The sequence below is a fragment of the Trematomus bernacchii genome, unplaced genomic scaffold (genome assembly GCF_902827165.1).
Source record: "Trematomus bernacchii unplaced genomic scaffold, fTreBer1.1, whole genome shotgun sequence".
NCBI lineage: Eukaryota > Metazoa > Chordata > Actinopteri > Perciformes > Nototheniidae > Trematomus > Trematomus bernacchii.
This window is the reverse complement of record NW_022987828.1, coordinates 3,946,897-3,969,869: the sequence shown is the minus strand read 5'-3', so window position 1 is coordinate 3,969,869 and position 22,973 is coordinate 3,946,897. Positions and strand designations below refer to the sequence as shown.

General features: G+C 42.7%; 1 protein-coding gene across 1 annotated transcript in view; it reads right to left on the bottom strand.

Moving 5' to 3' along the window:
* Window positions 1-1,403: 1,403 nt before the first annotated feature.
* The window catches only part of unc5b (unc-5 netrin receptor B), a 48,752-nt gene continuing 27,182 nt past the window's right edge, over window positions 1,404-22,973 (bottom strand). The window contains exons 2-17 of the mRNA XM_034152620.1: window positions 17,884-18,114; window positions 17,471-17,614; window positions 16,996-17,099; window positions 15,859-16,039; window positions 15,178-15,345; window positions 14,512-14,676; window positions 12,588-12,620; window positions 9,383-9,577; window positions 8,657-9,025; window positions 8,467-8,554; window positions 7,701-7,875; window positions 7,380-7,619; window positions 6,484-6,633; window positions 5,780-5,944; window positions 5,511-5,689; window positions 1,404-4,120 (exon numbers count right to left, since the gene is read on the bottom strand). Of these exons, the coding sequence (XP_034008511.1) occupies window positions 3,955-4,120; window positions 5,511-5,689; window positions 5,780-5,944; window positions 6,484-6,633; window positions 7,380-7,619; window positions 7,701-7,875; window positions 8,467-8,554; window positions 8,657-9,025; window positions 9,383-9,577; window positions 12,588-12,620; window positions 14,512-14,676; window positions 15,178-15,345; window positions 15,859-16,039; window positions 16,996-17,099; window positions 17,471-17,614; window positions 17,884-18,114 (2,753 nt within the window). The 3' untranslated portion in view covers window positions 1,404-3,954. The remainder of the gene's footprint in view (window positions 4,121-5,510; window positions 5,690-5,779; window positions 5,945-6,483; window positions 6,634-7,379; window positions 7,620-7,700; window positions 7,876-8,466; window positions 8,555-8,656; window positions 9,026-9,382; window positions 9,578-12,587; window positions 12,621-14,511; window positions 14,677-15,177; window positions 15,346-15,858; window positions 16,040-16,995; window positions 17,100-17,470; window positions 17,615-17,883; window positions 18,115-22,973) is intronic.

Below are 22,973 nucleotides of genomic sequence, written 5' to 3'. Positions count from 1 at the left end.
ACTTCCCTTAAATTATATATATTTCCTGTTTATCTATACATTTGTTTTGATTATGGTGTAGCATTGTGTAGATAGCTTTTGTTGAGGAGTGGGGTTTACCAGGAGAGGGCACTATAACACAGCATATCCACCCATCTAGTGTGTTATTGGCCTCTAGAAAGTGAAAAACAATTGTATTACCTATAAGAAATAATCAAGACTAAAAGTCCCCTATATTCGAACATGACGCAGAGAGGTTTTCTGTATTTTGTCTGGAGTGAAAGCTTGCACTCATGGCTCTCTGTGTCACAGGATTGGACATCTCCAAAATGATCAATGGAATCACTGTCTATATGTGCATGTTATCAAATTAAGAGCTGCTGATCTGTTGTGTTCCCTGGCAACAACAGGTCTAATTGTGCAGAAACAGTCGGCACAAATAATAAACTCCATTATGTATCTTTTGTTTTTCGTACCATCATGAGCCTAGATTAAAATACATCCTCCATCCTACATATTGCAGGCTATAATACTTAGCATTGATTATGTATGTTTTACTCATAGCATTGTAATATACTGTATCAATGCATATGGTAACATATCTATTTGAATGTATGTTTAGGTGACTGAATAATCCTGGTATGTCACATTACAGGAAATAAATGTGTGCTATAAATGCAATTCACATAATGTGTAGCATGTTCTCAAGATAGTGTTTACACACCTTCAAAATAATATTTGTATGGCTGTTTTGTACCCTAATAAGTTCCAAAACCGTCGGTTATAGGTTGATGCTGCATTCAGCTTTCATACTGTGCCACCACTCTATGCATTACAAAAGGTTCAATTAAGTCATGCAGTGAAGGGTGGCATATTAGTCCTCAGTTAACACTGCATCTAATAAAACAGGTGCAAAGAGTTGCCTGCCATTAAGACCATACTGCAGTGCACTCTCACTAAAGATGACTCACTGGGATATTTGTTTTTTTCTATTTTAAGAGTCTAATCTGACAAATCCCCCCACTTCCTGCCCTCGTAAAACAAAACACAAACTGAGGTTAGAATGCTTGAGCGCGTAGAGTCAATCCTTTAAGGACGCTATTTGTTAATTTGAAGGCTAGACAGCCTGTCAGTTAAAAGCTTTTAAAGCTAAATGGACCTAAAGGGAATTTTCCAATGAGGTGTGAGGGAAACAGGGACAGGTTAAGTAGCTCTGTATTTTCTGTGAAAATGGGGTGTAATTGATAAAAACACAGGTGCCATTTAAAAGTCATTTTGTGGTGCTCAGGAGCTCTGGAGAGGCCTGCAATTTGCTCTATGGATTTATGAAAGCCACTTTAATGTTTGGTTTTTCAATATCACATTTGTATTCCAATAACAACAAAAGACACGCTGTTGTTAAACTAAGAAATATAATTTATTGCATAAAAATTATATTTAGTTACAGGTAAGAAGGCTAGACGTTTATTTACAATTGGTACTTTACAGAGATAAAATAATGTCACTGAATCCATTTAGTTTTTTTCGTAAAAATGTCTGACTTCTCGAACAAAGGCTAAAATGTTCTCTTTGAAGGGAGCGGGTAGGAATCCAGTCCAGCTCCAGCATGAATTATCCAGATCTATGGCCAAAGATCCAACAAATACTTAAGATATCTGGACGAATAAACACTGTAGTCTACACCTAGCCAGTCTCTGAGGAAGGAAAATAGTCCTGCAGTGTTCAGGGATCCAACGCTCTGAACTGGTGGTGTTCAGATATTTCCTCCCAAAGACCTGCAGGGCACGAGTTCATGGTGTTCGCCACAAATTGTTTTGCAGCCATCGCCACATAATTTGTTTAGATCTCCAACGTGAGCTTTTCCAACAGCAGCTTCCTTGGTCCGTGATTCAATCCTTCCCGATCCAGATGAAGAATTCACACATATACCATCATAACCAAAATGTTATCCCACTCTAAAATCACTTTAGGATACAAAATCAAAACCCTGTCAATGCCCTGATCTGAAAAAATAGAAAGTCTCTTCCAGGAAACAAAAGAAGTCAAAACGCTTTTCTTTTCTTTTGTACTTGCATAGCACTTACAAAGAGAAATGACAGATCTGAAGCGTGCGCACATACAGTACTGTTAGTGCACACCCGCCTGCCCACACATTACCACTCACTCAACACACACTCACACACACACATTTGATATTTCAGTTCATTCACACAAAACAGTGACGTGACTCACTGCCGAATAGGAGGGATACTGCCTGTGTTTTGGTTTTTGTGGTTTCGATATGAATACTTTTTTTTGCATGGAGGGGAAAAAACACACAAATAAGACAGAACTTAAGTAATGAAAAAGTCACAGATGAAAGCATTTCAATTCCTGTCTAACATTAACTGACAGAACAATCTTGATAATGCAAAAAGCTTGAGGACCCTGACCACAAAGCAGGCGGCTTAGTAAAAAGGTTGACAACGTTATCAAATCAAGAATGGTGACATAATGAGTTACTGGGGGGGTTTAATAAACCGATAGATAAGTGGTGGATTAATGCAATTTGTGTTGAGGTAACTTTTATGGTCCCTTGCAGCCTAGTTGATTCAAGGCATGGCTAATCTACTCTGTCATATTCATATCTGAACAATTACAACTGCCCTCAGTTACAGCGAAGCAAATATACAGTATATTCACCTGGACATTTCACCACCTCTAATCGTCTTTTACACTTTGAATAGTTGCACCGCATAAAAAAACCCAAATAAACATGTTTCTGTTATTCACAACTGAGACATCCACTGTGCATCTAACACTCCCATTTGGCCTGCTCTACTAGAATTAAAAATAAAACACAGCAGCCTAAATAAGCACAGATGATTGAAGATGTTCTACATGATCGTAACAGCAATGACAAAAAGAAAAGGAAAAAAAAAAAAAATCCACAAATATGGATAATAACTTAAAGAGCGTTCCCCACAGGAAACTTTTAAGGGACGACCAGAAAGGCTCTCCTGCAGATTTGTCTCAACAGATCCGAGGAGTGTGGCAGAGCGATAAAGGAATGCGAGGAGAGATGAAAGAAAAACACCCCTGTGAGTGGGAACGATATGCCAAGGCTTTGAGGCATTTGTTGGTACAATATAAAGAGTCAGTCGGTCTAGTTATCTGCCAATTCCTTCTTAAATGAACTTCAAAATTCACCCTCTCTCCAAAAAGATGAGGCAGATTTTCATTTCCAAGCCCAAAGCAACATGCTTGAGCTCTCATACCTTGAGGTTCTTTTGGACCTCAATTGACTTTCTCGCCAAGCAGCTAGAGAGGAAAACTTGGCCCATCTGATTCAGAGCCAGTTAATGGCCAGTTTGTCCGCGCCTGTGTCTGTAGCCCGAGGAGGTTTCAGACTGTTTGTCGGTGCTGCCCGTATTCCACTGCACACACAGAATGACAATGGAGAAAACAAAAGCCCCCGCCATGAGGTTTGTTGGTGCTAAATCATGCACTTTCATGCTGCTACTGAAACATGGGTAATCCCCTGTTAGCATTTGTCTGTTTGTTTTATTGTGCGTGCTTCCGTGTGTTGAATACATGAGTTTTTTTGTTTGTTTGTCCCATAGATTTGTATTATTTATATAAAAGAAAAGTGTAATTCTGTATCTTAGAAGCACCACGTATGACAGATTACTTTACGTCCATTTTATGCTTCATACCCCTCGAATTGGTTCTGCAGATGCAACATTGCTTTGGAGGATTGAAGCTGAATCAGATCAGTTATCATGGGAATGGGTTACGGTGGGTTTGTAGCTACAGTGGCTGATCAGGGGTCAGTGAGAAGGAATGAGGCAGAGGCAAAACAGAGCATGTGAGAGAACCAAAACGCTCTGTGGGCTTATGATGTGTGCATACTCATAGGCAGGTATTCTTATTTTCATCACGGTGGTGAAAAAAGAAAAAGAAAATGTCTGGCTTGCTCTCTCGTTCCTTGACCAATCAACAATCTCCATCTGTTGTCATGACGACTAGCACCTCACTTTTGCCCATTTCTTCCAGCGCGGTCGCCAGAGAAACCAGGTCTGCGTCGGCTTGGTGACAGGCTTCCCATAAGTCCAGGAGAACACCTGTGGGGCTGGGCTTTGTTGCAAAGTAGTTCAAGTACCTGCAGGGAAAAAAGAAGAGGCAAGTTTTGAGAAGAGTAAAGGAAGCTCTCCATCAGCCATTGATTCTATTTGTTGCTGCAGGAACCACTTTATATTCTGACTGTCCAATATTTTTAACAAAGCAGGATTAGCTAGCTAGCAAGATGAAATATCTTCCGAATCTTTTTAATGAAGCAATGTATAACATGTCTAGCTAATTCATATCCCCGAGTCAAAACAAGGATATGGCTAGTGCTGTCAGAAAATCAGATTTTCACTACAGGTTTTTCCAGATCTAAAAAATTCACAATAACGATATTATGTTGATATCTTTATAAATAATATAATTATTTTTAATAAAACTACTATTAGTCATATAGTATAAGTTCATCATTAATTATGCTTATTGTGCGTTTGGTCTGTTTTCCTGCAAATTAAATAAATGTATTTTAGTGGCAGTTAGAGCTGGGTGACAATGCATGAAGATTTAAGAAGCGTTGTGTGATTTACACAATATTATCCTATTTGTATTTAAACATAATAACAACATTCAATAAAAAAAAAATCAATAGACTGGCCACATCCTTAGACCCCATGCCATGACACAGTCTTTTTCACAGTTTTCAGTTTTTATATATAAAAAATAAATCATAACCCCCTACACCCAGTGGCGACTGGTCATTAGGGGCAGGTGGGGCACAGCCTGTTTTAGTCTGTGTTCTTCTAATTAGTGTCTACAGTGTGCCTATTGAGCCGTTTTGAGCGACGTGGGTCAAGCCCCGATCTAGCCCCTCTCTCTCACTGTCAAAGTGAATGGTTGCTGTAAAAACTACACTGCGCAGAGTATTTTTCTATTCAATGTGTGCGGCAAAAAAATAATCACCATAGGGGCACTGTGCTGACATACCTGCCAAACGTCATCTCATAATTCAGAGAGCTGATTGCCTGTAAATATGTGTGCCGCGAAAATAGTAGTTGTTTGTGAAGAGGAGACGAGAGAGAGCAGAGTGTAGCGATTCAAATCAGTAAAACGGAAAGAAAATGAATGAAGTTGACCATCTACTTCAGCTTTGGTAAGTTCATTTGATGTCGATTGATATTGTGACCTCGGTGATGAGTGTCTGTGTTTTCCTTATGGTCTATCGGGACCATGGATAGCCTACAGCTATTTGTTTACGTGTTTAAAAAAGCACCAGAAGCTTATATATACACATCTAAGTTGTTCGTGCCCCACCACTTTTGTACATATAAAAACGCCACTGCCTACACCTAACCTGAGCCAGTGAATATGTTCATGCCAGCTCATACACACTCCTGAGTCATCACATGACAGCAGGAACTAGGAACCTGAGTATCCTCACTGCTTGAGCAAGCTGCCATTCAAACACAAACATGTAGAGCAGATCTGACCTGTCAAAGCCCAGACTGCGGGCCAGCAGTCTCCAGTCACACCCCCGGGCACTGGGGGCATCCAGACTGGCACAGATCTTCTGGCGGATGGAGTCAGGCAAGCGAAAGGCATAAGGTCCCACCTGAGAGGATGGCAGGCAGGTGCCTCCGGAGGGGAGGGGCGAGTGTGGGGGGAGAGTCTGGATTGACAGGAAAGGTGAGGAGCATTACAACCAACCTTTTTTTGAGCATTGCTATGTGGCTTTCATGCAACTTTATTTCACTTTTACCTCCTGAATATCCGTGTGCAGCTGGAATATCTGTCCCTCCCCCTCCACCTGTCGGACGCAGATCTTACAGGCGAGCTGCGACACGGCCAGGCTGCCCCTCTCCAGGCTGAACGTGCAGTGCAGGGGTCTCTGACTGCCGCTCCAGATGTGATAGAAAGGAATCTCCTGTGAACAAAGACAAATGTTACATTGGGAAAGCTGAGGAAAACACGGTCTCTACACTGTGATTAAAGTCGCTTTATCCTGTGCAGCACAATTAGGAAGGATCTAGAACACAGTTTCCATTCCAGCAGAGTGCAATATGCTTTTTTTTAATATATTGGGTGTTTCCACCAACTAGGTCCCGTGTGTCAGAGGACCATTTATTTCCTAAGTCCATAAATGAGGCCCACTATCAGATTTATTCAGAGAGGGTTCAGACTGCAATCTCAAGAGAATGCAGCAGAGGGGTTGGATTGGAAGTGAATAGCTGTATTTTCTGTGAAATAGCAATTCTGCTGAAGTTAAATAAAGCGTTTGTCTGACCATAGTTCTGTTTTAGGAGTGTTTGTCTATTAGGCTTGAGGTAACACTGACACTTAAGCAATAGCTTTTTCAATCTACGTCATTCAAGCTGCTGCTGATTTGTGCTCTGTAAATAGACACACGTTCTCATTTATAGGCACTTCACATCAACAGGCCGTTATCTGCTGCATTGTAAGTACCTGATACTTTGCCAGTAGTTTGCTTCTCCAGTGAGTGTGAGGAATGTCGTGGATGGACAGGCGCAGGTTGTGGTAGCTGTCTTTAAAAAGAAGAGGCTTGGGATCCTCCAGCAAAACTCCGCCCAGACTCCTCTCCAAATCCAGCACCTCCTGCACAGACAGAGAGAGAAGACGGGTTTAGAAAATACAAACAATTATGGGTTTAACATACTAACACCATTTTCAAAACATGTTTTCTGCAAAGCTTAATTAAAATGCGGCGCGCATTCTCTAAGTTGGTCTCCAAAATGGAAATGTGTGAGAGCTAACAGTTGGAAAGCTGTTTGAACTTTAGCAGCCAGAAATCATGTCATGTGATGCCAGCAAACTGCACACAGGATGCTCATGTTTACTACCCAGGCTGGTCTGTGAACACTTTGATACAAAAGGGACTGGGAGATGGAAATAAAAAAACTCAGCGAGTCAAACTTGATATTCTTTGCTAGGGTTTTGTTTTGTGCCGTACTATTTTGAGTAGTTGCCTCTGCGTCAGGGAGATTCAATTTAAAACCAGAATGTGATATGGGCAGGTAGGGGGGATCTTTTGTTTTGATTTTTGTTTAGTGTGCAGTATTTGTTATTTATGATCAAACCAAGCTCTATTTTACCTGTACTTTAGAACTAAAGCTGATATAATCAATGTATTTATATTTAAAATATTGTCCCTAGCAGCTTTAAGGGGATACTGTATGTCGTTTTCGGTATATAAACAGTAATTCACCAGATTGACAAACATTAACATTGATATAAATTATGAAACAGTAAAGCAATAGTACACAAAGGCAAGAAGAAGAAAGAAGAGAGTTGAAAAGATATATGTAGACATTTTTGCACAAATAAAAACACACAAGCATTACCTTGAGAGCATGAGGAGTATCGTGGATGCAGTAGATACGAAGGCTGTAGTCCAGAGAGAGGCATGGCGCTCGAGGGGCGAACAGTGCTAACTGCAGGCGTTTGCAGGCGGGCTGGGGGGGGCAGGACTGGCCCACCAGGCCGTACGTTCCCAGCTGCTCCATGAGGACATGGCAACACTCCTCCTCCAGCTGCAGGTAGCACGGAGACGACAAAGTCTCCTCGCCTACTGTCAGCACCTCCTGGGAACAGATTGAAGTGGTGTTCAATGATGCTGTCCAGAGAGATATTAATGATATAGTACCAGTCAGAGGCTGCCTCACCTCCCAGGCCCCCTGGTGCGTCTGTGTCTTCAGAGTGAGGGTCCAGTCAGGAGTAGGAGTGTCTAGCTGGGCACAGTGTGGCAAAGTAAGAACCACAGGACGATTCAGCAGCATACCGGATGGACCGCAGCTGACCACCGGAGTTAGTACAGTCTGACTGCCCTCAGAGGGTAACCTGCAAATGACACACACACACACACACACACACACACACACACACACACACACACACACACACACACACACACACACACACACACACACACACACACACACACACACACACACACACACACACACACACACACACACACACACACACACACACACACACACACACACACACACACACACACACACACACACACACACACACACACACACACACACACACACACACACACACACACACACACACACACGAATACCAGGTGAGTTCATTCAGGAAAATAACATCATGGCCACGGCATGGTTTTCGAATTTCTGGTCTTCTGGTATTGACGCATTGAGGCCAACACAATATCAAACATCCAGAAAATTGGCAAGAAATGAATCCACAAAAAAAAGAATTCAGTGTAGAAGTTACGACAAGTCCGTTTTTTAACTTCAGAAAAATCGATAGAACTTTCAAATAAACTTCAAGTGGTTTGCAGCAGGCCAGACGTGCTTGGAAAATGTCTGATTGAGGTGAGAATTGAGGTCGGTTCAGCCTCGTGTTTGCGGAGGAGATGAGTGAAATAGAAGAGTAAAGATGAAGGGCACTCACGTCGTTTTGTCCCACTTGTTGATGATGAGGTACATCTCGTAGAACTTCCCCTGGGGGATGGTCCCTGGGGGGATCAACAGGCTGACACCTAAGGGAGAAGGCGTCATGATTAAAGTTGTGTTAGGGGTGATGAACTGAACATGTCATGTGTGTATGAATACTGGTTTCTGCTACATGTGATATTTATTACCTGTGTTGGGGATGGTAAGGCGTCCTCCCAGATTACCCAAGGTGGCACTGGTGCTCAGCCCAGGCTCTCTGGACATGGTGTGGCTGTGGTAATCCCGCTCTCTACCCATAGTTCCCACCGACTTCAGACTTAGGATCTCCCCATCGCCTAAACACATGTTAGCGGGGAGCTCCAGAGAGGACAGAGTGGAGGCGTTGTACACCTTGATTTTGAGGCTTGGCAGTGGGTCCAGCAGGGGAGAATTGGTCATGGGGATTTTGTGTGGGCTGTCGTTGACCCCTTGCTGCAGGGAGAAGAGCGGCCCTCGGAAAGTCCCCGCTGTGGCTGTCAGATCTGGAGGAGCTGAGGGATGCAGAGTGTGAGGGTTATCTGTGGAGAAGAGAGGAGCTGTTCTCTTATCACCAGAAATTACACAGGCAGGGCTCCGACTGCTAAAAGTGACGCGAGTGAAATGGATTAATGTCGCTAATTAATATTTGATGTCGAGAACAAGAGAAGGGATACCGTGACAAATGCTGCAAATGTAAAAAATGAAATGCAGCAACGAATGGAGAATTGAGGCGAGAGGAGATAAATGGTATAAAGAGAATTAATTCAAGCGACGATATAAATAGCAGTGTGATAATGAAATGGATTGTGAATGAGAAGATAAGTGAAAACATACCAATGACAAAAAGCGACATTTTGTTTTGAATGGCCTACGTGTGAGTCAGTGTGTGAAACTACCTTGTCTGGGAGGCTTGTAATTGCCAGGGTGGAAGGCGGCAGTGAGAGCAGATGAAGAGTCGGTGATGTCTCCATGGAGATGTCGGCATCTGCGGCGATATGCAAGCACTCCCACGCACAACACCAGGATCACACACAGCAGCAGGCCCCCGACCAGGCCAGCGTAGACGGTGACACCCATACCTGGGGCCAGAGCTGGGGGGGGGAGAGAGGAAGCAGGGGGTGAGACCGCCATACAGAGATACATGTGGAAACACACAGGAACAAATGACAGGGAAGCACAAGAGCGAAGAAAACACAATTTAAGAGATATAATCTGATTTACAACCCGTTGAAGCAGAAAGTAGTATAAATGAGTTATTGGAGCCAAGTTAGGGCTGAAGCAGTTAGTCAGTCAACAGAATAGAAAAACAAATTGGGAATTGGATTAATCTTTAAGAAATGTATCAAGATACAATTCCAAACATGTGCTGGCTCCTGCTTTTCGATGTCAAGATTTATGGTTTAAAAAAAATAAAAATGTTCTATTTCAATCTTTGGATTTCAGATCGGACACAACAAGCTATTTGAGTCACTTGTGACAATATATTAAAATACCTGATTAATTCAAATGTAATCAATACATTAAACACTGATTAAAATAACCTGAGTTTTTTCACATGGGCAGCCTTGGTTGAAGATGGTTCACATTTTCTAAGTCTTTTTTATAACAACTCTGACCTGCCCATATATTCAATCAGTTATTGGCTTAGCATGATTCCAATGTAAATGATGGTATCCACACTCCGTAAAAATGCATCCCTTAATTTAGGTGAAGCTAATAAGACAATTCGAAAGTCATATCAAGAACTTTATCTTAAATTTGAGTATTTTTGGTGCATAGTAATAATAATAATTAAATGCAATTAAGCTCTAACATCAGACAATAATAGGAAAACGATTTAGGTCGATCAGTTATGACCGTTCTACATAAAATACAGTTACTTTGTCATGTCATTATTAAATTCACTGTTTCTGCTATGAGTGTCAAAAAATCAGTCACAGCGAGTCGTTAACAGACATTTAAAAAAGTTGGGGACGAAATTGGAATCAGTAGAGAAAAAAAGTTTGATTGGTACATCCCTAAAAGTGTTCACCTTATGTGATGAACTCAGATCACTCTTTTAAGCCTAAGCCAAATGCAACGATGCATTTTCACAGGGACACAGGACTAATGATTCTGTCCCCCATCTGTTACCTTGGAATCACATTAGGGAGGGGATCACTTCACAGCCAGTACAGAGAGGACGAATGATGCACTTGTGAGCATGTGAGTGTTGCTTTAAGATAGACCTAAAAAAACAACAACTATTCTTTCACTCTGGCAGTGTGCCTGCTAGGATGTTCCCGTTGTTCAATTTAATTCTAGCTAAAGCTGCAGCTTTGTTTGGTTAAAACAGATCATCCAGGGAAGCAACACTAATAAACAGCTCCTCCTATCCTTCAGAGACACACACACACACACACACACACACACACACACACACACACACACACACACACACACACACACACACACACACACACACACACACACACACACACACACACACACACACACACACACACACACACACACACACACACACACACACACACACACACACACACACACACACACACACACACACACACACACACACACACACACACACACACACACACACACACACACACACACACACACACACACACACACACACACACACACACACACACACACACACACACACACACCAGGTGGGGGCGGGGTGGTTGGCCATAACTTCACCTGCTCTCTGCTTGGGCTCCCTCTCTTTTCTCCTGCTGAGTGATTGGCCCTGACTCCCTAACACTAACACTGCCATACCGGACCCTGACACGTGAGCCAGTCACACCACAGCGGAAAAGAGGAGCGGAAAAGAGGAGCAGACATGGAGCGAGGTTGGCGGGAGACAAAGAGGAGGAAAAAAACGAAGAGGGGGCTGGATAAACAGAGAGAGCTAGATGAGAGGCAATTTGGCAAAAGGGATGGGAAGGAGTTAGATAAGGTTGTGATTTGTCGAGAGGACAGACGGATTATAAGTGTGGTGATGAGGAGGAAGCAGATAAGGATTGCGGCGCTTGAGGAACAGGCCCTTGTTAAAAGAGCAGGAGAGAGTGGGGGGGGGGGGGGAGTTGGAGGAAAGCACAGGCACCACAGAGCAGCAGTGAGAGCAGAAGAAAGGGTGGAGGAGAGGAAAGCCGGAGGCAGACTGAGAGGAGAGCTCCCGTGCTTACGTGGCTCGATGGAACTGAATCAGACAGCCATCCGCACTTATTACCAGAAACGGAACAATAGCGAATTAGGTACATTACCGCGGCTGCTCTCCCCTGAGTCCACGTCACATTGAGCTACAGGAATTAGCATCACTTCAAATGTAAACTATATCACAGATTAACTGAAAGTCAGACTGCTTTTTTTTTAATTTGTTTTACAGCAAGTGCTACCTCATAGCCTGTAGATCAAAGAGTCTCAGTTTAGAGGCCTGTCATTTTTAGCTCCTTTCATAACAGAGATTTTCTTTTCTCCTGACATGTTGGGTTAGAGCCAGAATGGAGACAGTTAGTTCATTTGCACCAACATCTATTGATCTCTTTGTTGTAATTGTATCTTGATTCTAAATTGAATTGCAGCAAGGTGTTATGTAACCGATGCAATGTGCTAACGCAGAGCCAGCTCAGAAACCGATGCTACGCTCAGTCAACATAAAAGACAAGACTGGATAGAAACACTCATAAGCAGGCCAGACAAGAAGGTGAGGCGTGTTGTCACTGAGCTCCATCCGACGTGACAACAAAGTGTGGATGGACGCATGAGGCGCCACGTGCTAACACAGATGTTACGAATCCTCTCTCACACACACACACACACACACACACACACACACACACACACACACACACACACACACACACACACACACACACACACACACACACACACACACACACACACACACACACACACACACACACACACACACACACACACACACACACACACACACACACACACACACACACACACACACACACACACACACACACACACACACACACACACACACACACTCACACACACACACACACACACTAAAACAGCGTGAAGAAGTAAAGGAGTGAAGTCATGGGCAGGTGAACTTACGATGGCTTGCATGTTCAATAGAAATCTTTTTATCTGTTTGAACAAGAGAAAAAAAAAAGAGAAGAAGAAAAGGAAAAAAAACATAACATAAAAATGGATGGACTAGTCGTTATGCAAATGAAAGATACAATAACATAATACAAAGCAGAGTAAACAATAGCTCATCAATATGAAAATGGAAATGTAAATATAAAAGGCACACTGAGAGCAAGAAAACATACTTGTTATCTAAGAAATAATAACCTCCTCTAGAATTGTGTCACAATGGGCGGCATTGTGAAAGGACGTTGTGCATAATTGTTTATATAATGTATAAAAACCGAGTATTAGAAATGACTGTGAGAGAGATTAGGATCATTTGGATGGTAGTGGCAAAGTAAAAGATAGTTTGGAAAATGAACAAGGACACTGGTGTTTTGCGGTTCATGAGGGGGACAATGTCGATTGAAACTGTGTCTGTAAACACCCTACAGGGTATGTTATCTCCTTCATCATTCGAAGAAAAAAACCAACTCTATCCTGACGGGAACAATCTTTTCCTAGACAACACCAATGTGAATCATCCCCGAGTGGTTTGATGAATGTCGAAATGGTCTTTCAGGATCGTGCCACTAACTACATCTCAAAGCGAATAACATTCTCTCCTAAGCATCATCAAAACACCAAATGGCCCCCCCCTCCAACTTTTCCATTCAGCCAATAACAATTACAACCTACTAAGAGGCAGCGGAGTTGATGGTTTGTGGTGTCTCGAAGCATTTTACATTTATGACTGTGGTATTTAGCTGATCCTCAGAGGGATTAACAATGAGTGAGACATCAGAGAGAGCCTCATAATGTCATCAGGACAATATGTGCCTGCAGAATAATCATATTAATGTGCTGGGGAAATAAATAAGCCAGGAACCTGGAGTTTGCCAAGCTACACATCTACAGATTTTCAACAGCACAGTGCTTCCCATCTTTCTCCTTTTTGCCAGAGCCACTTGAGTGCATGTTTTCGCTGACAGCCTCTTGAGAGCCCTCTGCTCTGTACAGACAAATCAGAGAGTGTATTTGTCTAATCTGGCTGCTCCATAGAAGCCTGTTTATGTCAGGGCTCGCATGCAAGTCTGATAAGGTTGAAACACAGGGTGCATATGATCCGTCCTCTGCACGTGTATTTACCAGGGTAGTCTGCATGCTTGGGCGTGTGCGTATGTGTTTTAAAGTGTGTTCTTCAATGTATCTCACTGCCTCTGTGGATGTGCGTCTCAAAGATTCTAATGCACTGTCAGCTGGATTCCTCCCAGCTCATCACGGGCTGCACATTTGGTGTCAGTGTGAGTCTAACTCACTCTCATATGCTCTTCCCTGTGCTAATTTCTCGACTCGGCTGTGTCATGCTCGCTTCCCACTCCGTACGCTCCTTTAGCCTTCCCTTACTTTATCTATTTCTCTCTCTCCATCTGTGTGCTTTTCAGATGTGGATCACTTGCCTTGTCTCTTTGTGAACCTAAATCTTGCCTCGTGAAACATCTGCCAGAGATTTAGCTGTTTCTTCCTTTCATCTCTTGCTACATCATTCACGCAGCGCCAAATCACCTTGGGAATACAGTTCTATACAAATAGCTTTGAACTGCAACACACTTTATAGAACTGTGAACTGTGAACCAAAATATAACCGCATTAAAGACTACTATTATAATTCAACAACCACCTATACACATTACATTTTCCGTTGGGGACTTAATCCCAGTAGATACCTCAGAAAGACCATTTTCTGTCGGATAATAGAAAGTTGAACTATGTGCAAAAGTGAACTTAGCTAATCAGTTGCTTATCTTCATTGTAGCACCAACTGGGGAATTGGGATATTTTTTTAAATAAATATAAATGAGCCACATATTTACTATCCTTTAAACACATTGCTCAGGTGACTTACTGCGCGCACACAGCCCCTCAGTGCAGTTTTTGCTCTCCATCATGCTGCCGCTGCAGTGCTTTCCTCCATTTCTAGGTGGGGGGGCTTGGCACTCGCGACTGCGCCAGTGGGTGCACTCTGTCCCACAGGCGGACCACTTTGCCCACTCTGTCCAGCCTCCATCCACTGGAATGAGACAGCAGAGATGTGAGTCACTTTACAGCCAGCCAGCAGCTAAATACTTCCATCACTGCACGTAGAGGGGAATTGGGCATGACGCTATAATGTGGCGCGATGCATATGTAATGGCCCGAAGTGAATCATTTAGCAAATTGCAAAAATGCATTCTGTGGTTTGTTTTAAATGACTTTGGAGTCAGGGTAGTCTGGCACACAGGGCAGAAAGGTTCGTGGCAGTACATCAGATAACACTATTCACTGTTCCTGATGTAGGTGACATTTCATGAGGAAATCAAAGCAGTTACATGACCAAATGTTTGATGAAGTTGTATTTGAGTGGAAGTTTGTTAACAGCATGGTTTGTTGAGAAACTCAGCACATCAAAAAGTTTTCAAATTCATCCTAGCTCTGCAAAATGGCCCATTTGGGAAATGTCCTGATATTCCAGAAGCATGACTACTTGGTCTGAAGACGTTATGAATAGTAAAGATGAGTATTTCATCCTTACCTGGGCACAGTGTGGTGCAGGTCACTCTCTGGAAGGGCGGGCCCTCACAGAAGGCTCCTCCATTCAGAGGGGCGGGATTGGTGCAGCTGCGTGTTCGTCGCTGCCAGCCCCGCCCACACCGAGCATTACACTCTGACCATTCAGTCCACGAAGACCAACCTCCGCTCACTGATGGAGAAACACACCAACACACACGCAGAGTGAGCAAGCCTGGCAATTAATAGCCGAGTCAACTTAAACAGTAATGACATGGTAGATAGGTAGTAAAACCAGTTTTAAAATGTAATCAGGCTAAATATATGTGATGAAATCAGATACATTATTAACTTTTGTTTTTTCATCACCCCATTTATCCACTCTCAATCTGCCTACCACGCTCATATGCTTTGTAAACACAGAAAGTATTTACTATTGATAATTCAAATAAGTATGGTGGTATCTGACTCATATTTCCTTTAAATGTTCAACAGTGTTTTACACAGAAGTACAAGATACATTCAATAATTTAATCTTGGTGCCGAGCTGCTAAAATGTAAGATTTTCTCATTTCTAGGCTGCTTTTTATTACTAAAATACTGCATCACTGAAGCGATCTGACAAGAAACACATGGAAGATTTTATGTTCTGTCATGATTCATAAACCAATCTCATAAAACCTTCCCACAGACGTGTGCGTATTACCGTAAACAATAAGAGTAGCTGTGCTGCTGCGTCTTTTTGCCACCACGTTACGAGCCATGCAGGTGTAGTTGGCGGTGTCGGAGAGTCTGGCCTGTTTGATGATCAGATCATGATCGATGGTGATCAGGAAGTTGGAGTCCTGCGATGGATCTATGACATCCTCGTTTTTCAACCAGTCCACCTGGAAAGAGACACACAGATACACATCAATCAGAACTTTGTTATGATGAAATACATATTCAGACAAAGGGATGAAAATGGATGCAAATAAAAAAAGTAACATAGCAGCCAACATTTCTGTTGTTAAATTAAACAAGCGATAAAAGCGTCTGTACTCTCGACAGAAGCAATTTTGAATGAAGCATTGCTTTAATTCTTTTGTGAGATATTTTTTCAGAAGAATCATTGTACAAATCAACAGGTGTGTATGCATAAACATGAGTGAGCACATCACACACAGAGACATTCAGTAAACACTATAAACCTGCAGATTATTTAGCCACCACACACAGCACAGTCAATATTTGATCATTTTGGGTTTGCTCAGGAAAATATGAATTTGTGGCTTTCTCTCACTTTTATTTTTGTATTCTTACTTTGATCACTTCACATGAGCTTTTATACTTTTATTGCTCAGAGCTTTTTACAACTTGTTATTTAGCCAGTATTAATAATACAATACAGCCTGAAGAACATTAATGTTTACTTGAGTAATAAAAATCTACATTTTTTTATATATATATATATATATATAATTGCACTGTTGTTTAATGAGAAAATTAAAACTGTTTGATAGATTGTTGTGCAGTCAAAGCAGCTTAATGTTTTAAGACACAAAGCAAATTTAAGCTTTATTGCTTAAAAAGCAGCGCATATTATCACAGATCGTTATGTTTATCTGTGAGTTTTTTCTTGATGGTGCCATGTCGCTGGATAGACTTAAATCTCTCAAACTTTATTGGCAAGCCCTTTGAATGTTTGCCTTGAATATAATGTTTATGTTGCTTTATAACTTATTATTTAGATCTCCGCTTTGCCATCTCCCTTGCGATAAATATTAACAATCTTGAACTATTACCCTACAATATCAAAACCGAAGAAGGAACCCCAAAAGTGATAGAGGAGGGAGAGGTTTACCTCGGCAGCTGGCATGCCTTCGGGGGGGCGACACTGCAGCAGCACTTCCTGCTCGAGTCGCACCTCCCGCCCCAGTGGCTCCTGCTCAAAGTTCTTCCTCAGGTCTACAGGGGGCGACACAGATATAGTCAGCAGTGAGTGAAGGCTCCGTGTGACAGCAGTGACACACTGTGTGACAGCCAATGTCACTAACATAAACAACAAACACTCACACATCCACTAGGCAAAGCCCCCCAAAAGTCCCTGTCAATGTGTTGAATTTTCTTTCCCTTCATACCCTCATAAAGATGCACAGTGTCAATCACACCATGCCACCCATTACCACGGGGGACTTAGATAGAGAGCTACGGCAACTTTATTTGCATATATACTTAAGCTGACACATTTGACAAGCAAAAAGTCGGAAACATTTGCCCTTCTGCTGTCTCCCTTCCTTCCTCTCACACAAACACACACACACAGCCTTGGTACTGACATGCAATGCGGACGTAGGCCCGGTTGCTCTTGGTGGTGCCAGCCGAGCTCCAGGCCACACACTGGCACCAGTAGTCCTCCAACCCAAACAGCTCCTCCACCTGCGTCCTCGCCACTGAGATGTCCACCTCTCGCACCACCAGACCTGAGCAGAGGGAGACAGAGAGAGGGAAAGTAGAGAAAAAGCGAGAGTGAAGGAGAGAGAGAGAGATTAGTGGGCCATGTTTTTCACAGCGCATATAAATAATGCATTGGCTGCAGGCCCAATGCAGTTAACGTGCACATAAACTCCTGTGGGAGCTAATGGATTATGTAGTTGGAAATTATGTTTGTAATTGAGTATGATGTTTATGTCTGTGAAATATAAGGTGACACTACTTCGTGTGTGTTTACAGTAAATAACTTAATGTGTACCTGTGATCTGGTCCAGGCTCTCTCTGGTGACGTGATCGTTTTGATTGACCCATTCTCCGTTACATTTGAAGTAGATCTGGGTGGCTGGCGAGGCCCGGCACCGCAGCTGGACTGGCCGGTTCTTCACGATGAAAGCGTCCTCTGGTTCAAGGAGGAATTCTGGGAGAGGCTCCGCCGGTGCAGACGGGAAGGAGTCAGGGAGAACCTCGGCATCGCTGTAGTCAGTGCTCTCTGCAAACACACAAGGGAATACAATCAATGGAAAGAGTTAAAGTCTCCGCCTGCTGGAGGCGTACTCGAGCAAAGCAGCAAGACCCCATCATTATTTTCATGGCCGCTCTGTGGCTAATCCGGCACCCTGACCTCACTGTTGAAGAGGTGAGCAATAACCAAAGTGACAAATGTGTCCCTCTGGGATCAATAAGCTATCACACACCTGGAGGGAGAATATTGTGTGTGTGTGACACCTTGTCTCAATCCAATCCATTTCAGAGACACATTTAAGGTGTTGACAGTTGCCACTGTAAATGAAGGGACATTTTTGCCTCCTTGTATTGCCAGCAATCTGGTGAATGTAGGCCTCCTGCTCTTGCCTCTCAGCTGGGAGGAGAGCGGCTGACCTTCCACCAGGTCCTTTTGTTCACACATTATTCCCTGACATTTCCGATGTGACACATTGCTCCTGGCAACGCTGCCGAGAGCTTCTCCTCGCAGGAAGGACGCGATATTTCTGACCTCTATCTCTGACTCGACTAATAAAGATGGGTGGATCCCAGGCAGTATATCAATGCTGTAATTTTATTGGCTATTATACGAGTTTTTGTAGCAGTGGAAAGATTTAGGTACTGATAGGGTTATAATAACCTACAATGCTTTTGGATACTGTGTAGGACGCCAATTACTATACAATTCATTATCAACATATTTATGTATTATGATCTGCTTAGAACTCTGTATGACTATAGTTATAAGCACTTATCAATTTTCATAATGCTTTAAAACACTAATCATAGCACATTATAAAGAATTCAATAAGGACTTATAAAGGTTAGGTATCATAGTTTCTCATAACTGCTCAGACATTTCTTTTACAAAGATCATAGTAATGTTTAATAACCATTATGTAATGAATCATAATATTTCTATAAGACAAAATTATGATCATTATTATAATGTGATTATCAGTTACTACTAGAACACATTTTTTGTTCAGTATATTACACAAATACAACTATGCACTTTATTAAGATATGTTTCAGAAATGTTGTCTTCTTTATGCAATCTCTTAACATCAATTACGATCAAACTCCTATCATCACTTTCAGATTTTTTACATCAATTGTTAATGGATCTGTCCTCCAGATATAAATTCTGCTCTGCTTGGGAAAATAATCAGAATTCAACAAGCATTAAATGAAAGATTGGATGGAGTTCAGGGACATGCTCAAAAAGGTATGGGGATTTCCAGCCTTTTGACATACACACACACTTCCATGCAGACAAAACACACAAACATGCAGGCATAGCTCAGGGGCTTTTAATACACAGCAGTGTTACAGTGCTACTATCTCTTTTCTACATTGAGGTTTAAGCAGACGCATTTGCAGCGTTCACTTTCTCAAAATGTATCGAGCCCATCCTGATCAGTTATTCCACAACCAGGGAACAAGAGAAACTACTTAGAAAGATACCATCTCCTATTTTGGGAAAGGGAGCGCTTCCCCCCCACCCCCATCCCCTCGACAAGATTGTCTGAGACATTAGAGGAAAGCTAAGAGGAACACAGAGAGCATGAAGGAAGTGGGAAAAAAAGTTGCGGCTCGATTCAAACCAAAGCCAGCAGGGATTCAAGAGGCTCCAGAAAATACGGTACTTTCCGTTTCATAGAAAAAGCCTGGCAGCGCTGTGGCCAAAGGACAGGCAGAAAGGACGAAAGCTGCTTCAGGCCTCACAGCAATCCAGGAGTGACCCGTCATCTTTAATCTGTCTCTGACTCTCTCCAGCCAAACATGTCTCTTAAACCTTCCACCAACTACATTGATTTACTACTAACCCATGACCCCAAAATGAACCCTCACCAATGCACGCTTTGTTCCACTTAGACACCATTAGTCTACAATTTACACAGAAAGGCTTGATGATGAGTTAGCTTAGTGTGATCACAAACACACTATATGACTTGGACAAAGTCAAATATTCTCCACATCTAACAATCCAAGAAGACATATTCAACCCAGATGACCACTTAGGGGGAAAACGACCCAATCTGCTTGGAAAAAGGAATGGGCGTCCAAGGTTGTCACAATCAAGCATTTAGTGTCAGACCGCACTCAACAGGTCCATGGCGACAATCTCCAAAGGAAACAATGATTAGCCCTTCAAATATCTAGGACCTGCCACTGCCCCTGTTTGGCCTGTCTCCACGTGAGACGCATCAAACAATGTGTGCTTGTGGAGAAGAGCAAACAATGGGCACATCATTGAAGCTGGCCCTGTCCATGGACTAAAATAAGGGATTAACCACCCTCCATGAAGCAGACTTGGAGGCAACTGAATAATTTGCAGAATAAATAAACAGTTAATATAGTAACACTAATAACATTCCAAAACTTCTTAAGTAATTAATTATTTAGTACATAGCAGTAAAGCAATGTATCATAAGTATGTTAAAAACACAACCAACAATCGAAATGAGAGATGATGAAATATTGTTTTTATCCTCTAACCCCTTTCCAATATTTACATTGAACCAATCTGCTCTTAAAGCAAATCTGTTTTTGGTGTACATGGTGTTCAACCAATATTAATCCCAGCAGAGCTGCTGCTGGCTTACTCCATTTGAGTGTGTGTAGTTATTGGTTGGGATTGTACTGCATACCAATATTGAAACCCAATCTGAATGAACAAGTACAAACTGTAATTTATAACAAAATCACACTTTATAATTGTGAAAACACAACTTTTCGACAATTTTCGGCAGAACCACATGTAATTAATAAAAGTAAGCACACCCAGAAGTGATGCTTCGCCGTAAACATTCAACACATTTATCACATATGCCTCGCTCAAACTCCTCTCCTCTTCCTAAGCTGTCGCCTCCAGTATTTCAGACTTTGAATTCACTGTCAATAACCAATTGTGTTGCCCCTCACCCCCGCTTTTTCTCTTTGTCCGGCATTGATCGCTCTGTGTTCAAACATCGGCTGAAAAACACTGCCTGTCAATCCGCAGGCCCGATGAGAGGGGGCACGGGGAGAGAGAGAAGAAGAAGGCAGAGGAATAATGGCAGCAGAGACAGACAAACACAGAGAGACGGTGGTTTTGAGCGAGAGAGAATTGGAGGAGAGCTCTGTGTATTTGGATAAACCCTTCTCTGTGTGTTCAGTGTGTGCGTGTTTGTTGAGGAGCTCTGCAGAGAGGCACATTTTAATTAAAACACTTTTGGATGACAGAGGTAGTAGACAGACCGACAGCTTCTTTCTCTCCCCCTGTCTCTCCCCGGGATAATGGAGCAGCGGGTTTAAAGTGGAACCTGTGTTTTTGGGCCAGCATACAAACATCCATCAGAGCTCAGCAGCTGGCAATTTGTGCGGAATGGAGGAAGACAAGAATTCATCGTCGTGCAGCGCAGCAAGTATTTTATTACTCTAATGACAGACAGCAGACAGCTAGGAAGCAAACACAGGCTTCTGGGTATTCTTCGAACACAATTGAAAGAACACACGCATGTAGACTCAGACGCCAGATGACAACCTATGCTTATACAGTAACTTCTCTCCCACTCTTATTCATGAATGCTGCATGCAAATGGCGTAGGGAGACCCCTTCTTCGGTGGTGGAGGTCAGAGCTTCAGCGCAGTGTAACCGAGAGTCGGAGTGACAGTGGTGAAGCGAGGCCACACTACAAGCCAGGCATGCGTGGGAGAGAGATAGAAGGAATCTGGACAGAGGTGACACGATGGGAAGACAGGAAAGCTGGTCAAAGACGGGTCAAGAGACTCTAATCGACAAGTGGAGAGGAAAGGCACGACGGAGCGCACACAAACACACAACACTCACTGCTATAATAACTGGCGAGGAAAATGAATCATAGAAAATGTCTGTCTTTGTGTCAGCCAGACTGGGGAACTGTCTCTGTTATTCTTTCTGCCCTGTGTCTTTTTCTCTACCCTCTCTTTTCATTCGCCTCTCATTCTCACACACACATGTAATTTTCTTAGCCCTAGCGCCTCTAGCCAGAGAGGAATCTAAAGCATCTGTACTTTATCATTACCTTTACAGTCAGTTAGTCATTACTGTCCCCTCCAGTGCCATCACTATCCCAACACTGAGAGGTAGGGGGGAAAAGAGCAAGAGAGAATTGGAGGAAGAACACTTTGAAGAAACTAAACAATGAGAAAGGGACAATAAAAAACAGGGGGTCAGGTTTTTTTCTTAGGCTTCGAAATTAAACAAACAAAAGCACAGCATCCCACCTCCGCCCTCCCCCCTTCCCAGATTGGAGTCTGACTTGGGAGTGCTTTTATTCCGGCCCTCCCCTGACTCCAGTCCTCCTTCCCTCCTGCCTGCTGGATTCAAAGCACTTTGTGAAGCTCCACCAGACTTCAAATGACATCCTACAGCGATAAACACAAACACACACGCATAGAGAGAGAACCATAGCCCGCAGCCATGGAGCTCAACCGGTTCACTGAGCCCACTAAGGACAAACAGCTGTGAGGACAGACAGTCCAATATGACAACACTGCAGGTGACAGAGGAAACAAGGCCAATAAATAGAGTGATCAGCATCCATTATGTAGCATTGACAGAGCTGAGTAGATTCATCATCCCTCACCAGATTTACCTCATTATCATCATTCTTGCAATGAAGCCCCAGGGTAGGGTCGCGCACGGCAGGTCGAAAGAGACAGAGATGGATCGAGGGAGACAGTCTCTCCTTGCTTTCCTTAAAGGACAATTACATTGAGTGATTGATATTCAGACAGACCTCATCTTCATCGGCTTGAAAAAAAACTTGCTACAGGGGGGAAAGAGAAGGAACCAGCGGCAAGGAAAAAAGATGAAGTGAAGAGGCTGAGAAAAAAGCA